The sequence below is a fragment of the Physcomitrium patens genome, chromosome 24 (genome assembly GCF_059467195.1).
Source record: "Physcomitrium patens ecotype Gransden chromosome 24, ASM5946719v1, whole genome shotgun sequence".
Lineage (NCBI taxonomy): Eukaryota > Viridiplantae > Streptophyta > Bryopsida > Funariales > Funariaceae > Physcomitrium > Physcomitrium patens.
This window is the reverse complement of record NC_143433.1, coordinates 10,000,282-10,024,444: the sequence shown is the minus strand read 5'-3', so window position 1 is coordinate 10,024,444 and position 24,163 is coordinate 10,000,282. Positions and strand designations below refer to the sequence as shown.

Genomic DNA, 24,163 nt, shown 5'->3' with positions numbered 1-24,163 from the left:
TTCTACAAATTCCTTTCACAAGTAGCTTTTACAAGTTTAGATTTTGCACATGCATTTTAAATTATTTCTAACATTTGCTGTAGTATATGATTTTCATTCTAACTTAGAATTGAATTCTAGAAATTAACAAGTGAATGTAAAATAATTAAATAATTGGAACCATAATGGAATGTGACAATACAGATTGATTGAGATGTTACTTTGGCTATGCCAGAATAAAAGAGAGTTCTACATTGGGTGCATTATGTAAAACTGAAAATGTAACAGATAGTCCCAAAATAATTACTTGTTTTGCAAATATGTACTCAGACTTCTTGTAAGGCATGGTTTATTTTATTTTTTTTATTGTTTTCTCCAAACATGATTTAACTCAAATATTTATGTTATGTATGTATGTATAAATAGAGCACACAATTTGTGTTGTAAAATAGATATATATATATATATATATATATATATATATATAAACAAATAAATAATAATAAAAAAAACAAACAAACACAACAACAACAACAACAATTAATGAATAATGGCTTGAATGAGTCTTGATTACTCATTATCTATTGTTGAATCAATTCAGAATATTTTGCAAGACTTTTAAACCTTAAAGTTATACAACCATCAATACAAAAACCTTTAACTTGTAAAACAAAATTTAAACCAATACATATATATGTATGTATGTATGTATGTATGTATGTATATGTATATGTATATACATACAAATCCTTACCAAATATTCTATAATAATAATTATAATATACTAGTTCAATTCTTTATTTTTCTTCTTTTTAGAATGTTATTGAGGCCATTATAAGTTCTTTTAGTTTTTAAAAATTTTAAAATTGGTACAAAAAAAACAATATATATATATATATATATATATATATATATAACTATAAATAAATATATATGTATATATAAATAAAATAAAATAAAAAACTAAACTATATATGTATATATTTTATATTTTTAGTTGATATTAAATTGTGGTAGCAAAAGCAAAAAAATTGATGGCAGATTGTGGTAGTACTAATAATATCTTTTTTTATATCAACTCTTGATAATTTCTACATTAGAAGATGTATTACTTGACACATGAATGATTTTTCAAAATATTCTCTAAGTAATGCAATCATAAAAATAAAAACTAAGATTAGAAAATGCAATAAACATTACTACCAATGACATGTAAAAATCTTATGGTAAGACAATATTTAATATATATATATATATATAGACATATACATACATACATATACAATATATATAAGGCTTATTCTACAAGCACACTCCAAATTGCAATACACACTCATTATGTTTGTATATACATCCAAGGCCTTTGATTGGTTGATCCACATTCTTTTTTCTTTGTTCCAATACGGATCTTGGACCTCCTCTCTCTCTTCTTTGTCTTAACAAGAGCTGCAAACCTCTTCCTTCTTGTACTTAATCTAATGTGGGTCCCTAACCTCCTCCCTCTCTTCATTATTTTAATGATGGTCTTGAACAGCAAATCAAAGGCCTTGGATGTGCATATAAACATAATAGGTGTGCATATAATAAATTAGAGTGTTCTTATAGCTTGAGTCTATGTACAATATGCACTATGCACTATTTCTAAGTGTTCCGATTAAAATTGTTAACACTCTTCTTATGCTTGTTACCAAAATATGTATGTATATGTGTATATATAATATTTTTATATTTTTGGTTGTGTTTAACAAGTGTGGAATTGAGCATAACACCTACAATGACTGATGAGATGATATAACAAATAAAACAATGAAATAGTAACAATAGTGGATGCTAAGTTAAGATTTCATATAAATAAATAAAATAAAATAAAAATAATAAAAATAATATTAAATCAATGTTTTACTTCAAGTCATTTCTTGAATTCATTGATAGTAGATAAGAATCTTCCTTATCTACTTTTAAGAACTTCTGAACAACATTCATTCTAATTTGATACTCTCAAATTGACACACTTCACAAGGTTACAAACATTCTCTTACTTGAACAATCCAGATACCAACATGCTACATCTAGTTTAAATTTTAAAAAAAATTGCCAAATTAGACCAAAATATTTACAACAAAGTGTAAGAGAATGCAAATTTCATGAGCATATTCGTTTAAAATGTTATCCCAATTCTATTCATTACATTAACGATATCACAATTTGAATTTAGAACTCCAAATTTTCAAAGATACTCTCTTGAGCTGTTACCAACAGCCAAATGCATGTTATACTAAATTATTTAATTGAATGAACAGAACCATCGAATGTCGTAGCCATCGCCGCTCGAGGATGATTTCCTCGACCCGCGGCGTCGTCATCTAAACTGACAAAAACCGGCTGCGTCGGTAAGGATCTCGCCAAAACAGGCAAGCGTGACAAACACGCCGACCCAGGAAAGTTCCCAAAATTGCACACGACTGATCATTTGATTCAACAGATAGAGAACAGAATTGAAGTCTGTAACGGTATTTGGTGCCCCTGCACTGCTTTTCTCGCGAGATTTTGTGGGGTCTATGAACATCCCCAGATTTGCTTTTAGTTCGCAACGAATCGAGTGTACACATCGCAATGTTTCTAAGTGAAGGAATGTGTATTGGTCGCCGGATTCAGGTGCTGGGATCGAGCAGCAACTAGGTCCGGACCCTGAATTTTTGCAATCGGAGCGTAACAAACACTTGATTCTAGAAAGTGCGATGGAATTCCACAATAGGGACGGCATAACCGCAGGGGCATCGTCTCATGCTAAAATTTCGAATCTGTGCATTAAGCAAACTCTATTTTTGTGTCCTAGAAAAGAGAGGAATGTGGGCTATTCCTATATGAAATCTGAGAGCCTCTCTCTTCTGCAGCATTGAAAACTCAGTGTGTGTATCTGAGTGACCCCATTCGTTTGTGTTAGTGGTATCAGTCTTCTCAAAACTGCCGCTTTTGTCGTGTGATTATGCAGAGAACTTCCCGCACCTCGGCTGAGAGACGCTTTGTGGATGAAGAGTTTGTACGTATCAAGCCTTGGGTGCTCACAAAGCTTTGTCTCCAATTTTAGTGGTTACTTGCTCCCAAAGTTTCCACAATTTTTGTGGTCCGTGTGAACAGGGCCAGGGTTAGTTTGCATTTGTTACCGTTTCTTTTTTCTTATTTCTTTTTGGCAAACAGGGTATGTTCAATGTGTTGATTAGTGTAGGTGGTCACTAAAAAAGTGTATAGAGTCCTCACACCTTAAAAGTTGAAAGCAAGGTAGGCTTTAGAGCACATTGTTGTGTTGTTCGCATGCCTATTGATTATTAATTTGATTTGTCTAGATCATGGATTATGAGTGACAAAAGTGACTTAGTCCTGAATTCCTTATATTTAAAGGCCTTTTCAAACATGATTTATTACAAAAATTTCATAAAAATCTTCTTTAAACTTTGTTGAATATAGACATTATTCCTTTAACAACTACAAACATTCAAAATGTATAACGGATGATTTTTTTTTTTTTTTTTTTTTTTTTTTCTCTTTTATAAATTTTTAAAAAATTACTTACGATGTTTTTGATACATCATATTTAATTCATTTTAGATCTTATTCTACAAACTTTTTAATTTATTTTTCAATCTTTTTTATGTTGTTTTTGGCCTATCTAGTGCTTGTTTGGTATTTAATCTTTTTCCCACTATTCTTATAGTAATAATTGATTCTATTCTTATCCTTTAAAATGCTGAATTTCTGCAGAAAGTTTTATTGAATATAAAAAATTCTAAAATAATTTAAAAAATAATTCCTACAATGTATTAAGGACCAAATTCAACATAATCAAGCATATATTATTGGTTTTTTAAAATATTAAAATTGTAGGTTTATATATAAAGGAATTAGAATGTTCTATACAAAGTTGGATAAAGATCCTACAAGTAGGTGATTTGTTAAACCAACATTCCTCCAGAATGATATAAAAAAATATTATTTATACAAAAAAAAAATAAAGTTTTTTTTAAGAAACTTATCTTGTTTCTTCAATTGTTTTATAAATATCTTAGATATCTATCATATTTAAAACACTAATCTAATTTAAATATAGACTTTATAAGTTTTATGCAATTTCTTCATGCTTTGCCAATATTATTCCATAATTTTTTGTCATTTTTCAATCTTCTAATTCAACTTAGAATATTATTCTAAGTTATAAATATAGTAGTTCTATCCATTCCTTATATATATATATATATATATATTTATGTTAGTCAGTTTGAATTATTATCTTTGAATATTTTCAAAGATAGTTTACTATGCTGAAATTTCCCATAAAAAATGTTGTAAACGAAACCAAGTGCTTAAAATATGGTGAAATAAAGATAAAAACTCTTTATATCATGTAACTTGTGTATATAAAGTATTAAAACATTACGTCCAGATTGAACACTATTGAGATAACTATCCAATTTTGGTATGTTAAGTAGATCATTGAATCTACACGTATTATGCAATAATATATATAGTCTATTTTTAAAAAATTAAATTAGTATATAAGTATTCTAATATTTATATTTATTTATTATTATTACTATTTTAAAATTTATATATAATATTATAATTAATGCCATATCTTTTTTAAAAATAGAAACATTGAAGATAATTGGATTATTCCACATCTATCCAAATAACTTGTAATGTAAACACTAGATTACTACAAAGATTTAAAACTCAATAATTATGTGTGAATATATATATATATATATATATATATACACATTCACATATAATATGGTATTAGCCATAACACAGTTGAAATGAATTTTAAACTTTAAAAAATAATTTTATCAAATAGTTAAAAAGAATTTTGAAATATTAAATTATTATTGATTTTTAATTGGTTTTTATTTTTTTAATTTAAAATTTTTTAAAATGATAAAAATTATTAATTATGAAATGACTATTTTGGAAAAAAGAAATTGATTTAGTCTAATTGCTATTCAAATAAATTAGTTAATTTTTAAAGAATAAGCTCATTATGTTGAGTTAGTCTTAATTCTTTATTTATGATATTAATTCATCTAAAAAAATATAAATAATAATTAAAAGTAAAAAACAAGAATAATTTAATGTTATTATATTATATCAATCATTTGAATTCTTTTTAAAAAAATTATCTTGATAACTACTTTATTAAATATCATTAATTTTGTTGATATTAAGTCTTGTATTTGCTTCTTATGTTTATTAATTTTTAATATATATATATATATATATATATATACATTAATAGGTTGAATAATTTTTATAATATTATCTTAATAAATGTTTCTTTAATCAAGGTATTGCATATAATCAAATTTATAATATTCCTTGATTTAGTTTGAATATATGAAGTCTTTGTAGTTAGCTTTTGTGGCTTTTTGGATCAATGATAATTAATACTTGCAAATGAAAATTCATATAAAAGATGATTTGTTACTTGCTATTTAACATACAATATTTCACAACCACAATTTTTTCAGTAGGATATATTTTTTTGTCAATATATATGGAGAAATGTTAAATAGACCCAAGTTTTTACTAAATCCACCCATCCATCGTAACTATCATTAAAAAAAATAATGATCTTTAGATTCATTTCGCAATCTGTGGCATGAGATGTTCGGAGAGACAAACTGTGTCTGAAACGACAGCCTCAACACATGACCCACAAACCGTTGCAAGCTCTACTGAGATCATGACAAGCTCGTTGTTGTGCGATGTTGACGACTATGTCGTCCCTGCATAGTCCACTTGGAGCCATCTCCATCGCCGGTGTTGCATTCTCAGGTGAGGTGTTGATGGCCTTCATGTGTCCAGCAATGTCCAGATGTTCAAGTTATGAAGTTCATTACTGGATGGAATAAGCTTGTGTGATACTGGAGCTGCAGGAATGTGCTACTTTGTGTCTGTATCCCTCAGTGATGGGGAAAGGACGTTTGGAACTGCTGTGACGGAATGAAGGGCATGAGGGATGCCTTTTCTTTTTGCAATTCTCCGTATCAGCTATGCCCACATTTCAAGATGTATTCTTCTCGTGGACTTCATCTTGGAGAGCACACAATTCCGCAGGTTCGCTTCTCCGTCCCCTTTCATCTGGCATGAATTTGCAAACCGCTAAACTTGGAAGTCAGATGCTACATCGGGAGTGATTAACTGAGTACAAGGGTAGCTAGTATACAGGGTCTTAAGGTTGGTGTTGCAGCAGAATACCGACAACTCGAAACTACAAACGAAGAAACTCATATATAGATGCCATCGACTTGCATTAGGAAGACTGAAATTCTGGAAGAAGTTTAAACCAAACCCAAGACAGCAGCTTCACTTTTGTGTGCTCAAAAAAGCTACATTGGCATGAATCCGAGGATACATTCACCATATAATATACAACAGAGGTTACTCTGTAATCCCTCCGTAAACATTCCGAATCGTAGAGCGGCCAGCATGGCACTTCTTGCAAATACTACTACTACGACAAAACTACAAGAAAAAAAGAATCACTTGAAGTGGCTAAGAAGAAATATACATACACTATCCTTGAACTAAAGTTATGCTGGTCTCTCACGAGTCTCTCACCGTATTTGAATTGTTCACAATCATTCTGGACCTTAACCGCAATTGGGTCACGAGTTTCACCCGCAACCTAAGCATCAATCTAGTAGAGGCGTATCCTTGTCGTGATTGGTTGTCTACATGTTGGACAGTGGGTCAGAGATTGAGCACACTGCCCACAGGTTTGATGGCCACAGTTGAAAGCCATGTCTTTATTCTCTAAGAGACAAACCGGGCATTCCATATCCTCTGCATCAGGTGTTTCTGAGCTATTGAAAGAGTAGACTGGAGGTGGAGCAGGGGGATACCTTGCATTAGAAGGAGGGTACACGGGAGGAGCATAAGAAGGTGGATAACTACCGTAGTGCCCATGAGAATTCGGTGCAGGCTGTGAGTGATAGTCGCCGTAATAAGATGGTGGAGATTGAGAGCGTGAAGAACGTCCATAGTTTTGGCTGTCCATGCGCGAGAATGACTGGCTTTGAGGAGCACCAGTACGAGGATCATATGCTTGGCCATCCATCTGCAAACCCCATGATGGCGGGGGAAGGGACCTGAACCCAGGGGATTGACCTCTCTTAACGCCCAATAAGCCAAGTTCAACAGTTGCCTTGTACTGTAGAGGGATCTCCATGAGTGCTGCCAGTGCAAATTTGGCCTCCTTCTGCTGCTGCGGAAGCCAACGTTGCATGATCTCAGTGAAGTTCACGAACTGGAAATTGTCGAAGACGCGGTTTGGTAAATTGTCATCGAATTGTTTCATCATTTCGAAAGGGCCATCGCCTACACCAACGAGCACGATGGACAGTGGGTAATAGCTTGCGTTCACAATTGCGTCTACTGTCGCCCGCTCTTGAGGACCTTCTAGCTGTCCATCTGTGACATTTCAAATAAGCAATCCCATGTGAGCACATACAAGTAACCCTAAAAATTTCTTCCCTCTTCAGAATCTGACAATCGAAAGTCCATGAATAGTACCATGAAAAGAGCATCCGAAAATGAAATCCACTGTTCGTGCTTCACGGGTAATATTTGCATCGCAACACTCAAGATTTTATGAAAAGCCAAGCAAGTTTTCAATCACCATGTCATCCGACGGAAATCGTAGGCCATTGAAAAGTACAGAATTGAAGGCTGCAGTCGTGAAGGTAGAATCAGAAACGAACCTGCGATGATCACAAGAACATGATATTGCCCACCACTTTCTTCGACAATATCAACTGCCTTGTTGATGATGGGTGCAAACGAAGTGGGTCCAGCGAGACGGACATGTGGTGCAATTGCCCGGTAGCGGACTAGAGCCTCCTTCATGCCATCGCAGGGGCGGTGATCGGCGAAAAAGCTGAACACATGCTTGTCGTGCGTGGTGGAATCCCCGAATCCGAAGCAGGGAATGAGGTTATCCTCGTCGAATGGAGACAGCGTCGTCCCAACTATGCTGATCGCTTTCTCGTAAGGGTTTTGCTCATGTCCGATGACGTGTAGACTCCGCCCACCAAACGACGTTCTCCCTGTCCACTCGTTGCTCTTCGTAAAATCTATACCAACAATCAAGTTAGACGATTCCAACCCGTTGTCTCGCAAGGCGCGCTGGACCTCCTCCAAGGACTTGTAGTTATCGTGAATCACAGAGTATCGCGAACTCATAGAATAGCAAGGTGGCCCATGAGCTCGGATTGACGGAGCAGTGGGGAATTGAGTCCCCGAGCGCTCGTAAATGCTCGATGAAGACGATCCACTGTTGCCCATGTCAATCCACGGCATCCTAAAGGAAAAACTCCTACCCTGCATCTGCAAAACCCAAAACCTTTATACAACCAATTCTGAATCAAATCGCTATTCAACGATCTCAGACACTACCACCACGAGAGAAAAAGAAAACCGCCAATCAGCCGACACCACGATTCCCCAATTATCCCTTCTAATCTACGCAACCTTGAAGCAACCTGGCGAAGGCTGACTCGAAATCCGGTAAACCTTGCAGACTCCGCAATCCCACATCCTTGAACGTCCCCGAAGTTGCAGCTCTCCCAATAAAATTCGGATTCGCCAATTCCATACCCAGAAACGAATCCTTCGGCCGGTGCCGGAAGGATTCTAGGATTGAGTCACCAGTCTGCGGACAAATGTCAGCATTTCTCAGGCAAATACACCCTACTTTTCCGCTTCTTTCCATTCTCGAAATCAGAATTTCTAGCTGAATTGTGGAGCTGGGTACGCAAGCGCTGGGAAGTGGGTAACAGAATTGAGTAAAACAGCGGCGACGACGCCGATCGCGAGACGGATTCGTGCGGAGTTACGTGGCCGAGGAGCGGGCCGTCACGGAACTTCGCAGGAGCACTTGGCCGACTTCGAGGTGGTTTGGAAGTGAACGCCTTTAGACGCCAATTGTCGCGCGACTGCGTCATCGGGTGTCTGCGGCATCGATGCTCACGTGGCTGCTTCATGGTAGACGTCCACGTTGTATCCAAATAATTGGGTACTTATTACTATCAGGTTTTCTTTCTTCTTTTGTAAGTCTTCTTTTTTCTACAATTCTTTTTTGTGTAAGTGTGTAGATATATATATATATATATATATATATTATCTCACATTTGTATTCCATGTAGAAGATTAGGTATAGAGATGTAGAAACCATTCTAATTGTTTACTAGACATAATAATGGATGTAAGTGACGTGACCAAAGTATATGTGCCAAATATTAATGATGATATTTTAACATATTTATTCATTTATTGAAGAACACCAAATACAAAAATATTTAAAATCAGCTTTTCTTTTCTGTTATTCTACCATAATAGGAAATAAATAAATAAATAAGTAATTGGAGTAGTATCAATGAAAAGTATGAACAATCAAAATTACTGAAGAAATTAAAGAATAATATGTATGATGAAAGTTATGTGTATTTAATGAATAGTAACATATTCCTAGCAACTCAAATGTAAAATTGATGATTCACATCCAATTAAGAAGAATGTAAAGACAAAATTTAAAATATTGATTATTTTAATAAGTTTATTATTGGACATATAGGTTATTGTTTTTTTAAAAAAAACTATTACACCAATATACTGATTTCTATATTTTATGTTTACATCAATAGAAAAAAAATAGTTAAAAAAATTAAAATGATTATTTAATTATAAAAATTTAGAAAATACAATGGTTTTAAGAAGGGTTCAAGGAATTGTCTAATATTGTAGTGGAATTATTAGGCAATTGACATTATTGCCTAATATTTAATAAAATTTCTTTCAAGTTTTGCTTTATTATGGTTTTTATCTTTTCTTGAAAGATATGCTCCAATATTGGATTATTTAAAATAAAAGAAATTATCAAAATTTTGGTCCATCTAAAGAGAACATTATGCAATTTGTATTACAATCAACAAGATTTGCATTTTTTGTCAAGACAATGATTTGGAATTATTCTATGCTTTATAATTTCAACAACTTGCAATTGATAAAAAATAGAATGATGTTGCACTCATTAGCCAATTTTTTTATGAATTGTAGTATAAGGTAAAGAAATTGATGCTAAATTTACTTGATCCTTAAATATTGAATCAAGCAATTGATTTTGTTGTATAATGTGACAATCAACTTATTGAATTTCTATTTGAGAGCCACAAAAGTGTGCCTCAACTTCTTTACAACTCATTGGCAATACCAGCATCTTTTTAATATATACATTTAAAAATAGAAGGCATGCAAATTAATATAGTATATTTTAAACCTCTCATTAAGCAAGAAAAGATTTGCCAATGTTAAAAAAAATTGTACTTATATTGTGGAGAATTTAAACACATTACTTAACATTGTTCAAAGAAGCAACACAATCACAAAATAAAGAGCATCTATCAAAATAGACAATGTGTTGGAAAATGAGTTTCTCCAAGTACAATAGGAACCATGCAGTTGAAATCATGTGTAATACCTAGTAATGGTCATATTCTCTCTTTAGAACTTCCACCTTGTTTTACAATAGATATTTTTTGGGATCCAAAAATCACAAAGCTTTTACCTTCTTAGATTTAGGAGCCTCAAAAAAAAAAAAATTTAAAAGCCATAACATACTTTTAGTAAAGAAAACTAATCTTGTGCATATAGAAATTTTAAATAATCATTCTTTATCTTTTTAAGATTTTATCTATTAAACTATTCATGTAGATGTAATAATAAATGATTATAATAGCTTAGTGATATTTAATATTATTAGATCTTTTGCTAATCTAGTTATTTTAGGTTTATTATGGCTAAAAAAGTGCAATCTTCAAATAAATTGGATTTCTTGTAATCTAAATATTTATAATTTGCACATCATTTTCTTTATGTCTTTTCAAGATATTTTCATGCTTAGTATGTGTAGAGGTATTTTGATTTAAATTTTAAATAAATAATCATATATATTTTATTGATTTTATATTTAATTTTAAATTTTTGATAATTGAATTTTAAAATAATTTATTTAATATATGAGTATTATATTTAAAATTTGTATTTATTAATGAATTTAAAAATTTAAAAAATAAATAAAACATTTAAATATGTCATACTTGTTTATTAATGAATTTAAAATTTATAAAATTAATATTTATAAAATGAAAATTTTCAAACTTTTTGAAAGTGAGAATTAGAAAATGGTATGTTTACTTATAGTATGGTAAGTCCATGTTATATAGATTCTATTAATGTTAGTTTTTATTTATTTATTTATTTATTTTGTATCTTTTAAACTATCCTTTTTACATTCGTGCAAAATCACAATTATATTGCAACATGAAACCTGTATGACATTTTTAAATTATTTTCAGGGATATATCAAAAGTTGAAATCATGGGGAAATGCTATGTTATTTTCATGAAGTAATCTCGATCTGCATTCTAATTCTCCAAGAGAATTTCTCCAAGCAAATGACACAAAAATATGTATATTCAGACAATTTGAAATTTACGGTCATTGCATCACCAACACAGCCAGGACACAGCAAACATGAGAAGATTTACGAGGTAATCCGAATGATGCTCACTTTCTCCCACCAAGATGGTAATAGGGATGGCTAACATTCTCGAGTAATAATCAACAAGTAATCGTAAGAGATCAAAATAATCTTTGTATCTACAAAATGTACAAAAACTAGGCGCCTAACCTCGATGGCCTAGTCGGCAAAAGCCACGCCGTTCGAGGGTGTCCGACTTCACAAAAACGATGTTTCGAAGTTCAAAACTGGCAGTTTTACAGTTCGCCGACATCCATTTATCGCCGAGCCTTAAAAAAACGAAAGGAATGAAGACCTCGATTCATGATTCTTGCTCGAATGAGCTGGAGATCTTCTAGTGAATTCATGAACCGTGTGTTTTTCTCTTTTTTCTTTCCTTTTCTCTACTTCTTCCGATTCGTCTTTACACCGAAGTATGCTCATTCCCCAGGTATCACACTATGTACAGAATCATGCCTTCGGCGGCGATAGTCTTCACAGATGAGATTCGAAGCTGCGAAACTTTGCTTAAGTTTTCTTTCCGACCCAAGACCAGTTGAACTTCGAGGCTCCGCCATCACCTTCCTCACCTCCGCAGCCCATCTTTGCGTCTGCTTCTTCTTCTTCTTCTGCTACTACTTCAAATTCTTCTACTTCTTCACAGCGGTGTCACAATGAGGCAAATTCACACCAAGTTTTCGTCAAGGGTGAGTCTGATATCTGGTCGAAGCTCTTAGAGAACGATCAACGATCAAGCACGGTCGTCGAGAGCAGGAAAGCTCAGGGACTTCGACACTTCAGTTTAACTCCAGAAAGTGACAGATTCGTGGAGTCTACAAGAGACAACAATAACAGCAGCAGCAGCAAGGAATGGATTGAGAATGTGGATGATGGAGGGGATTACGAAGGGGGGTGCCAGTTTTATAAAGGTATGGAAGAAGTGGGAGCCAATGCAAGGCAAGGCAAATCAAAGCTCTCAGGTCTGCACGGGGCAGACAATTGGAAAGCCATAGCCAAGTAAGATGTCGGCTCGAGTTGAACTCCGCGTTGAAACCCAATCCGCCATTAAAGCTCTGAAACTCATTCAATGCTACCGACTCAGGGCCCCAGCACCCCCCCCCCGCCTGCAGACAATCATCACTGGTCGTAGGAGCCGGCGCCCACAAGCCCGGCAGGGCATGGCGTGACGTGGCACTGTTGGTCCTGGACTGAGCAACCTTAACTGCCAACAATACTGCCCATAAATCCTAAAGAAAAAGTGAACTTGTTGAAAAACGTTGCAGGAAGGATCTGGTGGTATGTACGTAGAGGGGTGTGTGTGTATGTGTGTGTATTTATTTATTTATTTATACGGTTTGTGGGTGTCAGAGGAGGAGAATACGTTAGAGAAAATGTCAAAGAGGAAAGTTAAGTAGACTAATTGTTGCATGGTGAATACAACGGTCCCCTTCATTGGTTCTTTCATTGAGGTGGACATGATTTCATTAAATAATTTCATTCAATATTTATTTGTTTCCTTGTTTGTGGCTCTCTTTTTTTTATTATTTTCTATATTTTTGTATTCTAGTTGGAAGAAGACACCTTTGGAGAACAACTTTAGGTAGACTTATGACTTTTAAGCCTACCACTAATGAATGTGTTCAATCAATATTTTCTTAAAATTAAGTTTATTTGTATTTTTCTTGCAAATTGAATTCTCTAATGAATTTTATGTTGGTACTCTATGATTTGCTTTCAATTATTTTAAAAAAATTATTATAATTATTATTTTTTTTTGATGCTCTCTAATATAGATACAATGCAATGCAAAGATATTTAATAATGAAGAATGGAGTAATACTTGTAAAAAATATATATATGTAGATGAGATTTTTAAATAATAGCAAAATGGTGTATAATAAAACTATTGATAAGGTTATTTATACAATCAAATTAAATCATAAACTTCTTTAGACGGTGGAAAAAATAATAGATGATAAATAATATCATAAGTTTGACAAAAATCATGTCAATTTTCTTGCATATTAAAGTACCAAGTAGTAATTTGATCATATACAATCAAAAATAAAAACAGTCTTTTCATTTAAACTTGGTCTATTATATTTAATTTACTCTTGATTTATAACTATGGGATTTTTTTAATATAAGTAGTCTATTATTACTTTAACTACAAATAAAATTATTCTTTTTATCTGTAATCATAATAATAAAGAAGGACAAAAACAAATTATGTTGATAAGATTAAAAATAAAAAATCATATTTAAGAAGTGAGTGTCAATTTATATTAGAACATCTTGAAAGATGAAAATTTTCTTAAATTCTTTATTTGGTTTATGACCACTATTTATATATATGTATATATATAGGTATAAATATACATAAAAAAAAATCTTCAATGAAGATAAATTAAAATGCATATTTAAATAAATTAAATATAAGTATGCCTACTCTCTTTAACTTATGGGCTTATTAATTGTAATCCTATTGTATGAGACATAAATATTCTACCTAATTGTCATTTATTCTCTATAACTTATAATATCTTTAGTAAATATATATATATATATATATATATATATATAATTTTTCATTTACATTTACTACAAAAAACTTCAATCTATGATGCTTGAATATAAAATATTATATATACATATATATATAAATATATAAATATATATATAGGATCTACAAAACTGAATATGCATTTATTGATGCAAAAAGGGGTGGAAGGTGACATACGCCTTCTACCACAATACTACAAGCAATCACATTGCTAATAATTTCTACTGTTAAAAAATATATAAACTAATTATTTTAAATTATATATCTATTTTTTATTTAAATGATGGATATTAATAAATATTAAAAAATATATGTATTAAGCATTATTACAAATTAAAAAGAATTTAGAATTTCATTAAAATCACAAATAAAATCTTGTATAATTAAAATATAAGTTATAAATTGCATCTTTTTAAACAAATGAGATAAATTCTAATCTATTAATTTGTGGTTATTTTCTAATCTATTTCTTTATAATTACTTATCAAATACCTCCATATTATAATATAAAGAATAACTTATATTCTTTTTATATAAAATTAACATTAGATTAAGTTGATGTAAAATATAAAATTTCAAATTTTTGTAAGATTTAATACACAAAATCATATCCAAAATCATTCACAATTGTGTATTATATACATACATACATACATACACATAGACATATATGTAACAATATTTTACTTCAATTTTTTTATTATTTTTTTAAAAAAATGACAATTAAAATTTTAAAGTACATATTTATTATTTTTTGTTATTTTTGATGTTTATCACAACATTAAAAATTACTATCTAATATTCTACTAACTTAGTGCATAATCTGTATAGTGTGTATGTTTATATATATGATATTACTTACAGATACTTTAGATTTTTTAAAAAATTAAAAATAAAATAAAATAATAGAAGTCAATTTAATACTTTTTTGAAATAATTATAAAAAATCAAATAACTTCAAAAGAAAATCAAATAACTTCTTAATATTAATAATATTATATTTAAAATTTTAAAATAATATACATAAGTATATAATAATATTATAATCTTTAAAAGAGAAAATATCATATATATATATATATATATATATATATATATCCCTCAAATATTCTAAAATATTAAGAATATCCTTGAATTCTTAATAATATCAAATATATCCCTAGAATTTTTTATAATAGCAAATGTATCCTTGAATCTGATAATGTATCAGCAACTTGACTAAGGCACAACAATTCTCATAGATTTCATTACTTTTTTTGTTTCATGTATGACCCAAACCGCATGCTTTTATGATTTTGCCTTGTTAGATTGTGGATGAGCCTATTACCCATATGTTGTGCAATCTTAGATTGTTGTGGATCTCTTCTTCACAATCCATTTATCCTCCATTATTGCCATACAATCTAGGTGAGGCACTGATATACCTTTAGTTCCAATGTACCTTTGATATTGGCTTTGATGTGTGAGTGCTACATCACTATTGTTACTGCACTTGTGCTTTGACAAAACCCCTTTTATATCCAATAAGTGTGCAATATCACCATTGTTATGGTAGTCATGCTCTTACAAATCTCTTCTTGCAGGAAAGACAACATAGTAGCAATAGTTGACAAGGGAGTTGCAGAGAAGAGAGTCGCAGTTGCCTAAGATTACACAATATTCAGGCAATAGGCTCCTTTATGATTACAATCGGATGAAATCTTAAAGGCGCAGCATAAAGACATTTAGTTTGGGCCCCATATGAAATTAAAAAAAAAGTAACAAAATCCATGAGAATTATTGCTCCTTTGTTAGATTGGTGATACATTATCATATTGAAGGATACATTTGCTACTATCAAAAATTCTAAGGATATATTTGCTATTATCAAGAATACAGGGGTATTCTTAACATTTAAACATATGCAAGAACATATATATGATATTTTCTTCTTTAAAATAATAATAGTATATATTATTGTAATTTGATGATTTATTTTTATTTATTTATATGTATATATAGTTTATAAGTTTATAAGTTAATAAGTACCTTTAATTTCAATTTAAATATTTTTATGAATAATAATTATACATATATATATTTATATATATATGTAAGTTTTTTGGCATAAAACATATTGCCTAGAAACAAATAAAATGTTAAATCATATAATAGTTTAAGGTTATAATTATAATATTAGTTATCAATTTTTATATGGTTTAAACTTGTTCATTTTATTTATGATGTTACAAGATTTAAGGTTATGATAGTGGAAAAAATTTACTTAAAAGTTAAATAAGTAATAGCTTTTATAACCAATTTTATGCTTATTAATTCTTTGTTATAATATACTTATATTTCAAAACCAAAAATACAAAATAAAATATACTAAAATTACATTATACTACCTAAGAAACTATAAATGATATATTGAATTATGTATATGTAAATATATAATTAATTAAATTATCGGATTAAAAAAATTAAACCAAATTTTGTTTTAATTAAAAATAAATAGTTAAGTTCTTTATTAAATATTAAGCGTTAAAAATGATTGTATCATTACCAATGCATTTGGTTTTTTTCCTTTATTATTCCTAAATTATTGTTGTTGAAACAAGTTTTTACATGTATATATTTTTTTGTGATTTATATGTACATGAATATTTTATATTGTTGGTAATAAACATACAATTATATGAATCTTTGATTATATTTAATTACAATTAAATATATATGAAATTGACTCTAGTATTAAAAGACTACAAAAACTGACAAATTTAATCGGAATTATTTTTACTCTTTTACAACAACAATCAATGAGCACACAAAAACATCTTCAAAATCCTACACACTTTAGAAACTAACAACTAACACGGTAAATTTTGCTAGTAACTGTATACATGTATATTTTCTCTAAGGTTTCAGATTGTAATCTCTCTTCTATTTGCAGTACAGTAAAATTACAAAGATATATTTCGTTCAAATTGATATACAGATGTATAAAGAGTTCTAGTAGGCACACAAACTTGACCACAAAGGGTGAAAAGCGCATCAGTAGTCTGCGCTCCAATCCAAGCGGCATTCTTCACAAATGGTGTTAAATCCTTAAACTAAATGATGCAAATCCTCGCTTTACAGGGCTCAGGATCAGCTTCAATGACTTCAATCAGTGTCTGGTAAACTTTCCATTCATCTACAAGGCACAAGGTTGAATCAAAACCCATTCTACGAGTTTCTGGGCAGCGAAGGTAAGTCACTCGAAATGTCGTACATTGTTAACATGTGCAACTTTAGACACGATAGATGTTTACATGTGCCAAACCTCAAAAAACACCAATAATAGAGAAAATAAAACAAGACATGAGGCTCGAAATCATGCCTAGGCATGTGGAAAGTAATACGTATGTGTCCACATGAAAGCACCTTGAAAATGCTACACGGCCTATAAACATGGGTGGGGGTTGGATCAATTCTCATGATAAGTACTGGATATCTAGATCGGATTGAATAGAGACCATCAGAACTTCTCAAGCAAGAATAAAAGATGGTGAAAGCCTTACAGATGTCTAGAGCATCTCCCTCTCGACGAGTTACTCCTGTAACAGCATGAGGCACATGCCCGCGTTATGCACTGCTTCGCACCGGCCTTATCACATTCAGCAGTGGAACAGGCGATATGTAAAATTTCTCGTTCACGGACATGATTCAAGGGGACTGGGTGTGCCCCCAACCCGCTTTGATAGAATTGCTGCTGAGTATGAACCCTCCCATGTTGCAAAGCGTTGTGGAAAGAAGACGCTGTGGGATGAAATCTATCTTGTGCCGTTGGGCGATCTCGATTTTGTGCGTGTGAGGCAATCCTGTCTTGACATCGGTAGTCATTACGTTGGTTGTTTATCCTTTCATGTTGCGAAGGACGGCTTGTCGGGTCAAGTCCCCAGACTTTTGCCGCTGGGCGATCTCGAGTACGTGAGCTTTCCCTTGAGCCCGACCATGATGTAGACGTCCCTGCTTTCGTACGAGAAACTAGGAGTGGAAAAGATTAAGTCAGTACATGAATTTACTTTTATTTTCAAGCAACAAATACCTGACAAGCCTTCCGGTTTCATTTCGTAGAACGAATGCTTCAATATGGGAGCTGTGCAACTGACACAACAAACCTACACAACAGATGCAGAATTAAGGCCTCGAAATCTAATTAAGGCTCATCTACAATATTTAGCCTTTGAGGTGTCTCACAGAGGAAAAATTATTGTACAAAAGCACTCGGAGGATAGAAACAAGCAAAGCGAGTTGGAAAAAGGTTCCGAGGATAAACAAACAGTATTGACCAAAAGTTTATGAGTCAAAAGCAGGGTAATCAAACACGGAGGATGATACGTGTAGTTAAAGACCTTTTAACCTCGATGCCTTCACACCCCGTCTGAGCGCACGAGCTTTTGCACCACGAGCATGCTTTTCCTCCAACACCTTTTGCCTCTCTGCTTCGTTACTCCATGGCTGCATAAATTATAACGATGTACCATTTGTCATAGTTATGGAATTACTACACTCCCACAACTTGTAATGATTTACTTGGATAATGTGTTACACTTAAATAACAACTTAACAGGAATTTTCAAAAGAACTACAAACACAAACAAGGGGAAGACTAGAAAGTAGGGCATAATGCATTTTTGAATACTTCAATTAATTTTTGATCTCATGCTCATTGTGAAAGAACATGAACAATGACTACTAAACGATGAAATAAGTATCAGGTATCAAACCCTCTGTTTGAAAATCAATGCACACACCAGACTTTATCAATAGATTAAGAATTCCTATTTGGAAAAAAATCTCGAAGTACAAAGTCAATTCTATAATAAATACTGTCTTCGTAACCTGGTTCGAGGCTGAAAAGTGAAGAAGTGCAATGGAGCAGAACATAATACCTGTCTGAGAGTGCTCATACGATACAAATTGCGGCCTTTGATTAGAAGGGGGCGCATGACGTAAAATGGCCTGGTACCCGTGCTCCACAGAACTTCAATCTGTAAGATGACGGATGACAGTGACCAATAGGACTGATAGTAGGCTAAGCAGATTCGAATGAGAGTGAAAGCACTATTTATACCCAGAATCGACAGTACATGAAAACGTTCAAATGTAAAACGTTATTGAAAATTTCACAAGCCTACTAACGGGCAAGTCTAGAACGCAAACAAGCGTTACGAGACACACCCTTGAAAACCACGTAAGCCACTCACTGTGAATGTGTGCTGCTGCTTTGCAGCACCATAACTCTCATTTACAACTTTGCCAGCCACCCAACGCTTTCCCAAGGGAGGACCACTCGCACCTCGTCTCTGAATTGCAAACGGCCTACCCAATCCAAAGAGAGAATGAGAAGAAGCAACTCTAAGAGAAAGGTTGACCAATATACTCAAACCGTTTCCCACGCAATGACATTGCTTTACCCAAGGGGCTGTCTAGGGATTTAACCTCTGAATTGAAATGTAATTACTTTCAACGACTTCAAGTCCTTTACTGAAATATATCCTTAACATACCAACTTATGTAATTGCTAGCGACCAAAACCTTTCCCAAACTGCTGCAACACATAAATCTCACTAGTATGACAGATCAGGAATCAGGCAAAAGTGTCCAGGGCCTCACATATCATAAACATTCTGCAGAAACAGCACAATGTCTCCAAGACATACGTCACCTGCAAGTATACATTCACTGTTTCAAAACAGAATTCACGTGAAAGAACAAAAACCACATGACTTTCATTCTGGAAAATAATAGACACGATTGGGAAGATAAGGAAAAGTGACAGAGACAAACAGGGGTGGTAACACTAGACGAACATCAGGTACTGCACTGAACATCACCCTTGCAGTTTATTGTAAAAGACGATCTTGGATATATATCTTCTCCTTGTCCATCCTTGATTCTGGAATACCCAGAGCGCAACAAGTTAGATATAGAGAAGCACTACGAGCCTGATATACATCGGTGCTTAACCGGCCGCTTCTCACCTAATGCCCATAGGGTTACTAGTGATTGACGCACCAGGCCAAACTCAGTGGAATGACTAAAGTTCAGTTAACCGTGTACCCGAACTTATCCTCGTCACCGTCATAATAATGCGGCAAGAGATGACTGAACCATAGCTTGCAAAGTACCTTTACATTACATGTGGTATAACTAGAAGAAATACAAGTGTTGTACCTCAAGTGTTCTTGAACACGACTCAAGAGGATAGCTTTCACACCAACCATGCGTAACCCATAATTTCGCAAATATGCTTTCAGATGTTCGACTTTGGGCTTCTTTAGATCACTTCCTTCTACACAGCAATAATACAAGAAATAGTCGGGCTCCATCATAGTTAGTAAATACAAAAATATACCCGCTACAGTTCCAAATTACATTGAGGTATTTGATGTGTATCTCCAGCTTGCTAAACGTCTCAGCTCGTCTAATAATAATCCTGGCACTTGCACAGATTGAAAACGATTTTCAGAATCAAAACCAACCGCGTACCTTTAATTACTTTCATCACTTCAGCAAATAGTCCTGCATCTTCATGACTGAGTGGTGCGATTAGTTCTTGTTCTCCTCCACTTTCGTAGTCTGAAGAGCTGTCTCCATCGTCACTGTCATCACTGGATCAACATCAACACTTCAGGTAATGGTGACAGGTCAAAATAAATTGACTATGTAAAAATATAACCCAGCACACACGATATGCTTTCACAATCTTCACCATTCCACGAATCTTATCATTATCAAGAGCGCGGCCTTATCATATCAGCCTGTGACAATCATCGGTGAATCATTTCTCATGCATCTATTCGAGAGTGTTAGAGAATACACCTAATCTCGTCACAGCTTAGGTCGATCACTTCGTCCAGTTGCGATACACTGGGCACAAAAGACTTCTTCATTACATCTTCCTTGATCGGATCCACAACTGCAGTTTCCTGCGATACAGCGTCCACGTTAGTTCCTGCAGCACATGAACCGTCGTACATCCAGTCGTCGTGCATCACATGGATAAAACCCCACCCCATCTACACCTTCTTGGTCTCTGTTCCTTCAACTTTCCCAGAATTCAACTCGAAGAAATAGGGGCACTCGTTCTACCACCAGCAGGAGTCCGTTCCTTGTCTCTCAATATTTCTATATTTATTTTCCTCACCAATGCGTTCAAGCCAACTTTCGTGGCACGTGAATCACCGTCAACCCAGTCACCGCGCATCATGTGAAACAATCCCATCCCAGTCTGCACCACCTCCAGTTCAGTATCTACATCTCATCCGGAAATCGGCTTAATAGAACCGGGGGCGCTCGTTGTGCCCAATGCCGCGGATGCACACCTTTCTCTCACCTCAGCATGGTTCCTATTCGTCCTCCGTTGGCTGGAGCTCGTAGCGCTCGTTTCCCTCTCGCCTCTCTTCGCCATGACCCTACCGGCTCCACTCTTACCTGCTCTAGGTGCCCACTCCTCTTCATCTTCCTCCATTTCTATCTCTTCCGACTCATCTACCAAGCTAAGTGTCTTCATCAGCCCATCAATCTGCTTCTTTAAAAGTCTACTCGATCTTCGCACGTCAACGCTTCCCGACGAGTTCCCCGATTCACCCATCTGTAGCGATTGATCCACCCTGATCCACACACCCAATTCCCGCGACCTATCATAACGGTTACAATTCACTCAAAGCTCCAACGATTTCACAAGCAGGACGATCGGAAGCAATGCGAATCGCGCACAAATTTCACTGTCCAGTAACCAATAAAAAGCCTACCAACACAATTACACATACCTTAAAACCACAATAGACAAGAACGCTTCTCGCACACGTGTCACACAAAATTAGCAGCAAAATCATCAAAGAAAATCACGTACCAACTGAGGACCAACTGAGGATTATTGGGGACGGAGATGCAAAAAGCTGGAAATCATCAAGCACTTCCCCTGCAACAAGATTTCTCAGCTCCCCACCAGCACAGAAAATTCGAAGGAACACACAACAAAGACTTTACCTTCGAAAACCCCAACCAAATCTACGCGAAGCAACGCTGAATTTAAGGCAAATCAATCGGCACTCAAGCATTCACACTCTCACGAATCACCATCTCCTCGCAGGCCGAACGCCGCCTCATGGTCGATTCGGCGGATGTAGACGATTCCTCCGTTTCAAATTTCAAATGAATTGATACCCCGCAATAGATTCCCCTAAATAACCGGATCAGGTCATTTATACCCGGTAAACGATGACCGTGGAAATCGTGATCGGGGTATGAGTTACTCTGCAAATGGTTGACGGTTCGGATCCCTGCAGCCATCCCTGAGAAAGCTTTACTGTTGATGGTCGACTCTTGTTGATTTAATATTATTGAAAAAAAATTCAATAGAAACCGAACCCTAAGGATTCTGTTAAATTTTCTGAAAATATAGGATGTGTCAAGAAGAAAATAACATATATATATATATATATATATATATATACATATTGATGAGGATATCAAATGATATTTAAAAGAAGTAAATTTAGGTTGTGTAATGAAAGTGATATTGTTATCTGCGTAACATATATATATATATATATATATACATATATTGAAGATATCAATAACTCTTTAAATTTGCCAAATATGCAGGATGAAAAAAAAAAAATCAGCTTCTAATGTATGTGCTGAGTAGGAGGAAGATACACAAAAGATACAGAAAGGTAAATTGAAGAGATTTAGAATGAAGAGCAAGACTTGAAGATGAAATGATAAAACCATAAAAAAAAAAAATTAAAAAATTAAAAAAAATAAATAAATTGAAATGGGTTTCTCCAAGAACGAGCAAAGTAGTGGGATAAACTCGAATAATTTTATGCACAACAAGATGAGTTTGAGTTTGTTAATCATGAACCTATGTGTTCAAAAGACAAACTATAATTTAATTTGGACAATGTTTAATATCATCTCAATTAATCAAGTGGGATGATTATCAAAGTTTTGAAATTGATATTCTTGAATTGAATCAAAGACAAGCTGATAGAGTATTTATTTTTGGACTCGGTGTTCCACAGAACTGAATTATTAATAGCTCAATTTGGACATGGATTAAAATAATAAACTTTTAAAGACTCTTCACTTACAGTTTTCAATATTCTTGAAACATTGCACTCAATTTGGATATGGGATTGTTCAAGATCAGTTTCTTTGATTAGATTTAGCTAAATTCATATCAAGTTGGTGATGATTGTAAAATAAAGAACATATAAATTATCAGAATTTTTATCATCTTAATAAAGTAGAATTTGAAAATAACTTTAAATAATTAAATTCAATAAAAATAATAATTATGCGTGATTGTTTGATTTTGTCTGATCTAAATTAGTGCTTTGGTATCTATTTTAAAGAAATAAACTGGAAAATAAAATTATAATCTAAAAATATAACCATATATGATCTTCTAAATCTAAAAACTTACTAAAGATGAATAAACAGATCCAGTGAAATTTCATTAAAAAAATAATATCTTTATTTTATTTTTTAAAAATTTATAATAAAAAATTGAAGTAATTCATATTTAATCTTGTTATAAAAATTTAAAAAATCAAAACTCTGAAATAAAATTTTAATTTATTTATTTTTATATAAGTAAAATGAAATATTGCATGATAGTTTATAATATTACAATGTAACAGTATTTTTTTTTTAATATTTTGGGTAGTTTGATGAGTTTTTTTCTTCTAAAATACTTCTAAATTAAAAAAATATTAAACCATGTAGAATTCATAGCTATTTTTATATTATTTTTATTCCTATTTTAAATACATTTATTTACTAAAATTTTTTTAAAATAAAAAACTTTTAGAGCTTGGAGATGTAAAAAATCAATTTTAACTTTCTATCTATAAAACTATCAGCTTTGGATGTTTTTTTTAGTATTTTTCAATATCAAATACCACAAAATCATGTACTTTTTAATTACTTGCTTTAATCTATATAATTTTTTTTTATCAATAGATCATATTTGTAACTTCAACCATTTATTTTACAGAATACTTACTAAA

At 32.8% G+C, this 24,163-nt stretch overlaps 2 protein-coding genes across 18 annotated transcripts; both read right to left on the bottom strand.

The window, feature by feature from the left end:
• Positions 1-6,343: 6,343 nt before the first annotated feature.
• Positions 6,344-8,693, bottom strand: LOC112276413 (E3 ubiquitin-protein ligase RGLG3). 2 transcript variants are annotated; one of them, XM_024507701.3, is made up of 3 exons: positions 8,506-8,693; positions 7,737-8,361; positions 6,344-7,446 (listed from the first exon to the last, which is right to left on the bottom strand). In XM_024507701.3, the coding sequence occupies exons 1-3, from the start codon at positions 8,569-8,571 to the stop codon at positions 6,674-6,676; spliced, it is 1,464 nt and encodes a 487-aa protein (XP_024363469.1). In that variant the 5' UTR covers positions 8,572-8,693; the 3' UTR covers positions 6,344-6,673. The 2 variants fall into 2 exon arrangements, with proteins under 2 accessions (XP_024363469.1, XP_024363471.1); XM_024507703.3 differs by having other exon boundaries at positions 8,517-8,634.
• An 8,172-nt stretch (positions 8,694-16,865) lies between these two features.
• LOC112276411 (uncharacterized) lies at positions 16,866-23,463 on the bottom strand. 16 transcript variants are annotated; one of them, XM_090247090.1, is made up of 14 exons: positions 23,243-23,463; positions 22,355-22,438; positions 21,997-22,065; positions 21,478-21,754; positions 20,964-21,070; positions 20,631-20,752; positions 20,316-20,433; positions 19,976-20,037; positions 19,755-19,806; positions 19,346-19,460; positions 19,031-19,129; positions 18,491-18,596; positions 17,657-18,122; positions 17,298-17,538 (listed from the first exon to the last, which is right to left on the bottom strand). In XM_090247090.1, the coding sequence occupies exons 4-14, from the start codon at positions 21,733-21,735 to the stop codon at positions 17,322-17,324; spliced, it is 1,722 nt and encodes a 573-aa protein (XP_090103216.1). In that variant the 5' UTR covers positions 21,736-21,754; positions 21,997-22,065; positions 22,355-22,438; positions 23,243-23,463; the 3' UTR covers positions 17,298-17,321. The 16 variants fall into 16 exon arrangements, 12 of the variants coding, with proteins under 12 accessions (XP_024363467.1, XP_073386973.1, XP_090103216.1 ...); XM_090247091.1 differs by having other exon boundaries at positions 22,355-22,426; XM_090247089.1 differs by lacking the exon at positions 23,243-23,463 and adding an exon at positions 23,014-23,179 and having other exon boundaries at positions 22,355-22,426.
• Positions 23,464-24,163: the final 700 nt, after the last annotated feature.

Bases quoted from the DNA above. Each gene is read 5' to 3' on its own strand.
- LOC112276413 (XM_024507701.3), bottom strand. From the start codon at position 8,571: ATGTGGGATTGCGGAGTCTGCAAGGTTTACCGGATTTCGAGTCAGCCT. The intron at 8,362-8,505 runs GTTGCGTAGATT...TGGGTTTTGCAG, and splicing joins CTTCGCCAGGTTGCTTCAAG to ATGCAGGGTAGGAGTTTTTC. The intron at 7,447-7,736 runs GTTCGTTTCTGA...GAAATGTCACAG, and splicing joins TGTTCTTGTGATCATCGCAG to ATGGACAGCTAGAAGGTCCT.
- LOC112276411 (XM_090247090.1), bottom strand. From the start codon at position 21,735: ATGGGTGAATCGGGGAACTCGTCGGGAAGCGTTGACGTGCGAAGATCG. The intron at 21,071-21,477 runs GTGAGAGAAAGG...GCTGTATCGCAG, and splicing joins CGAATAGGAACCATGCTGAG to GAAACTGCAGTTGTGGATCC. The intron at 19,807-19,975 runs GTGATGTTCAGT...GTATACTTGCAG, and splicing joins TTTTACAATAAACTGCAAGG to GTGACGTATGTCTTGGAGAC.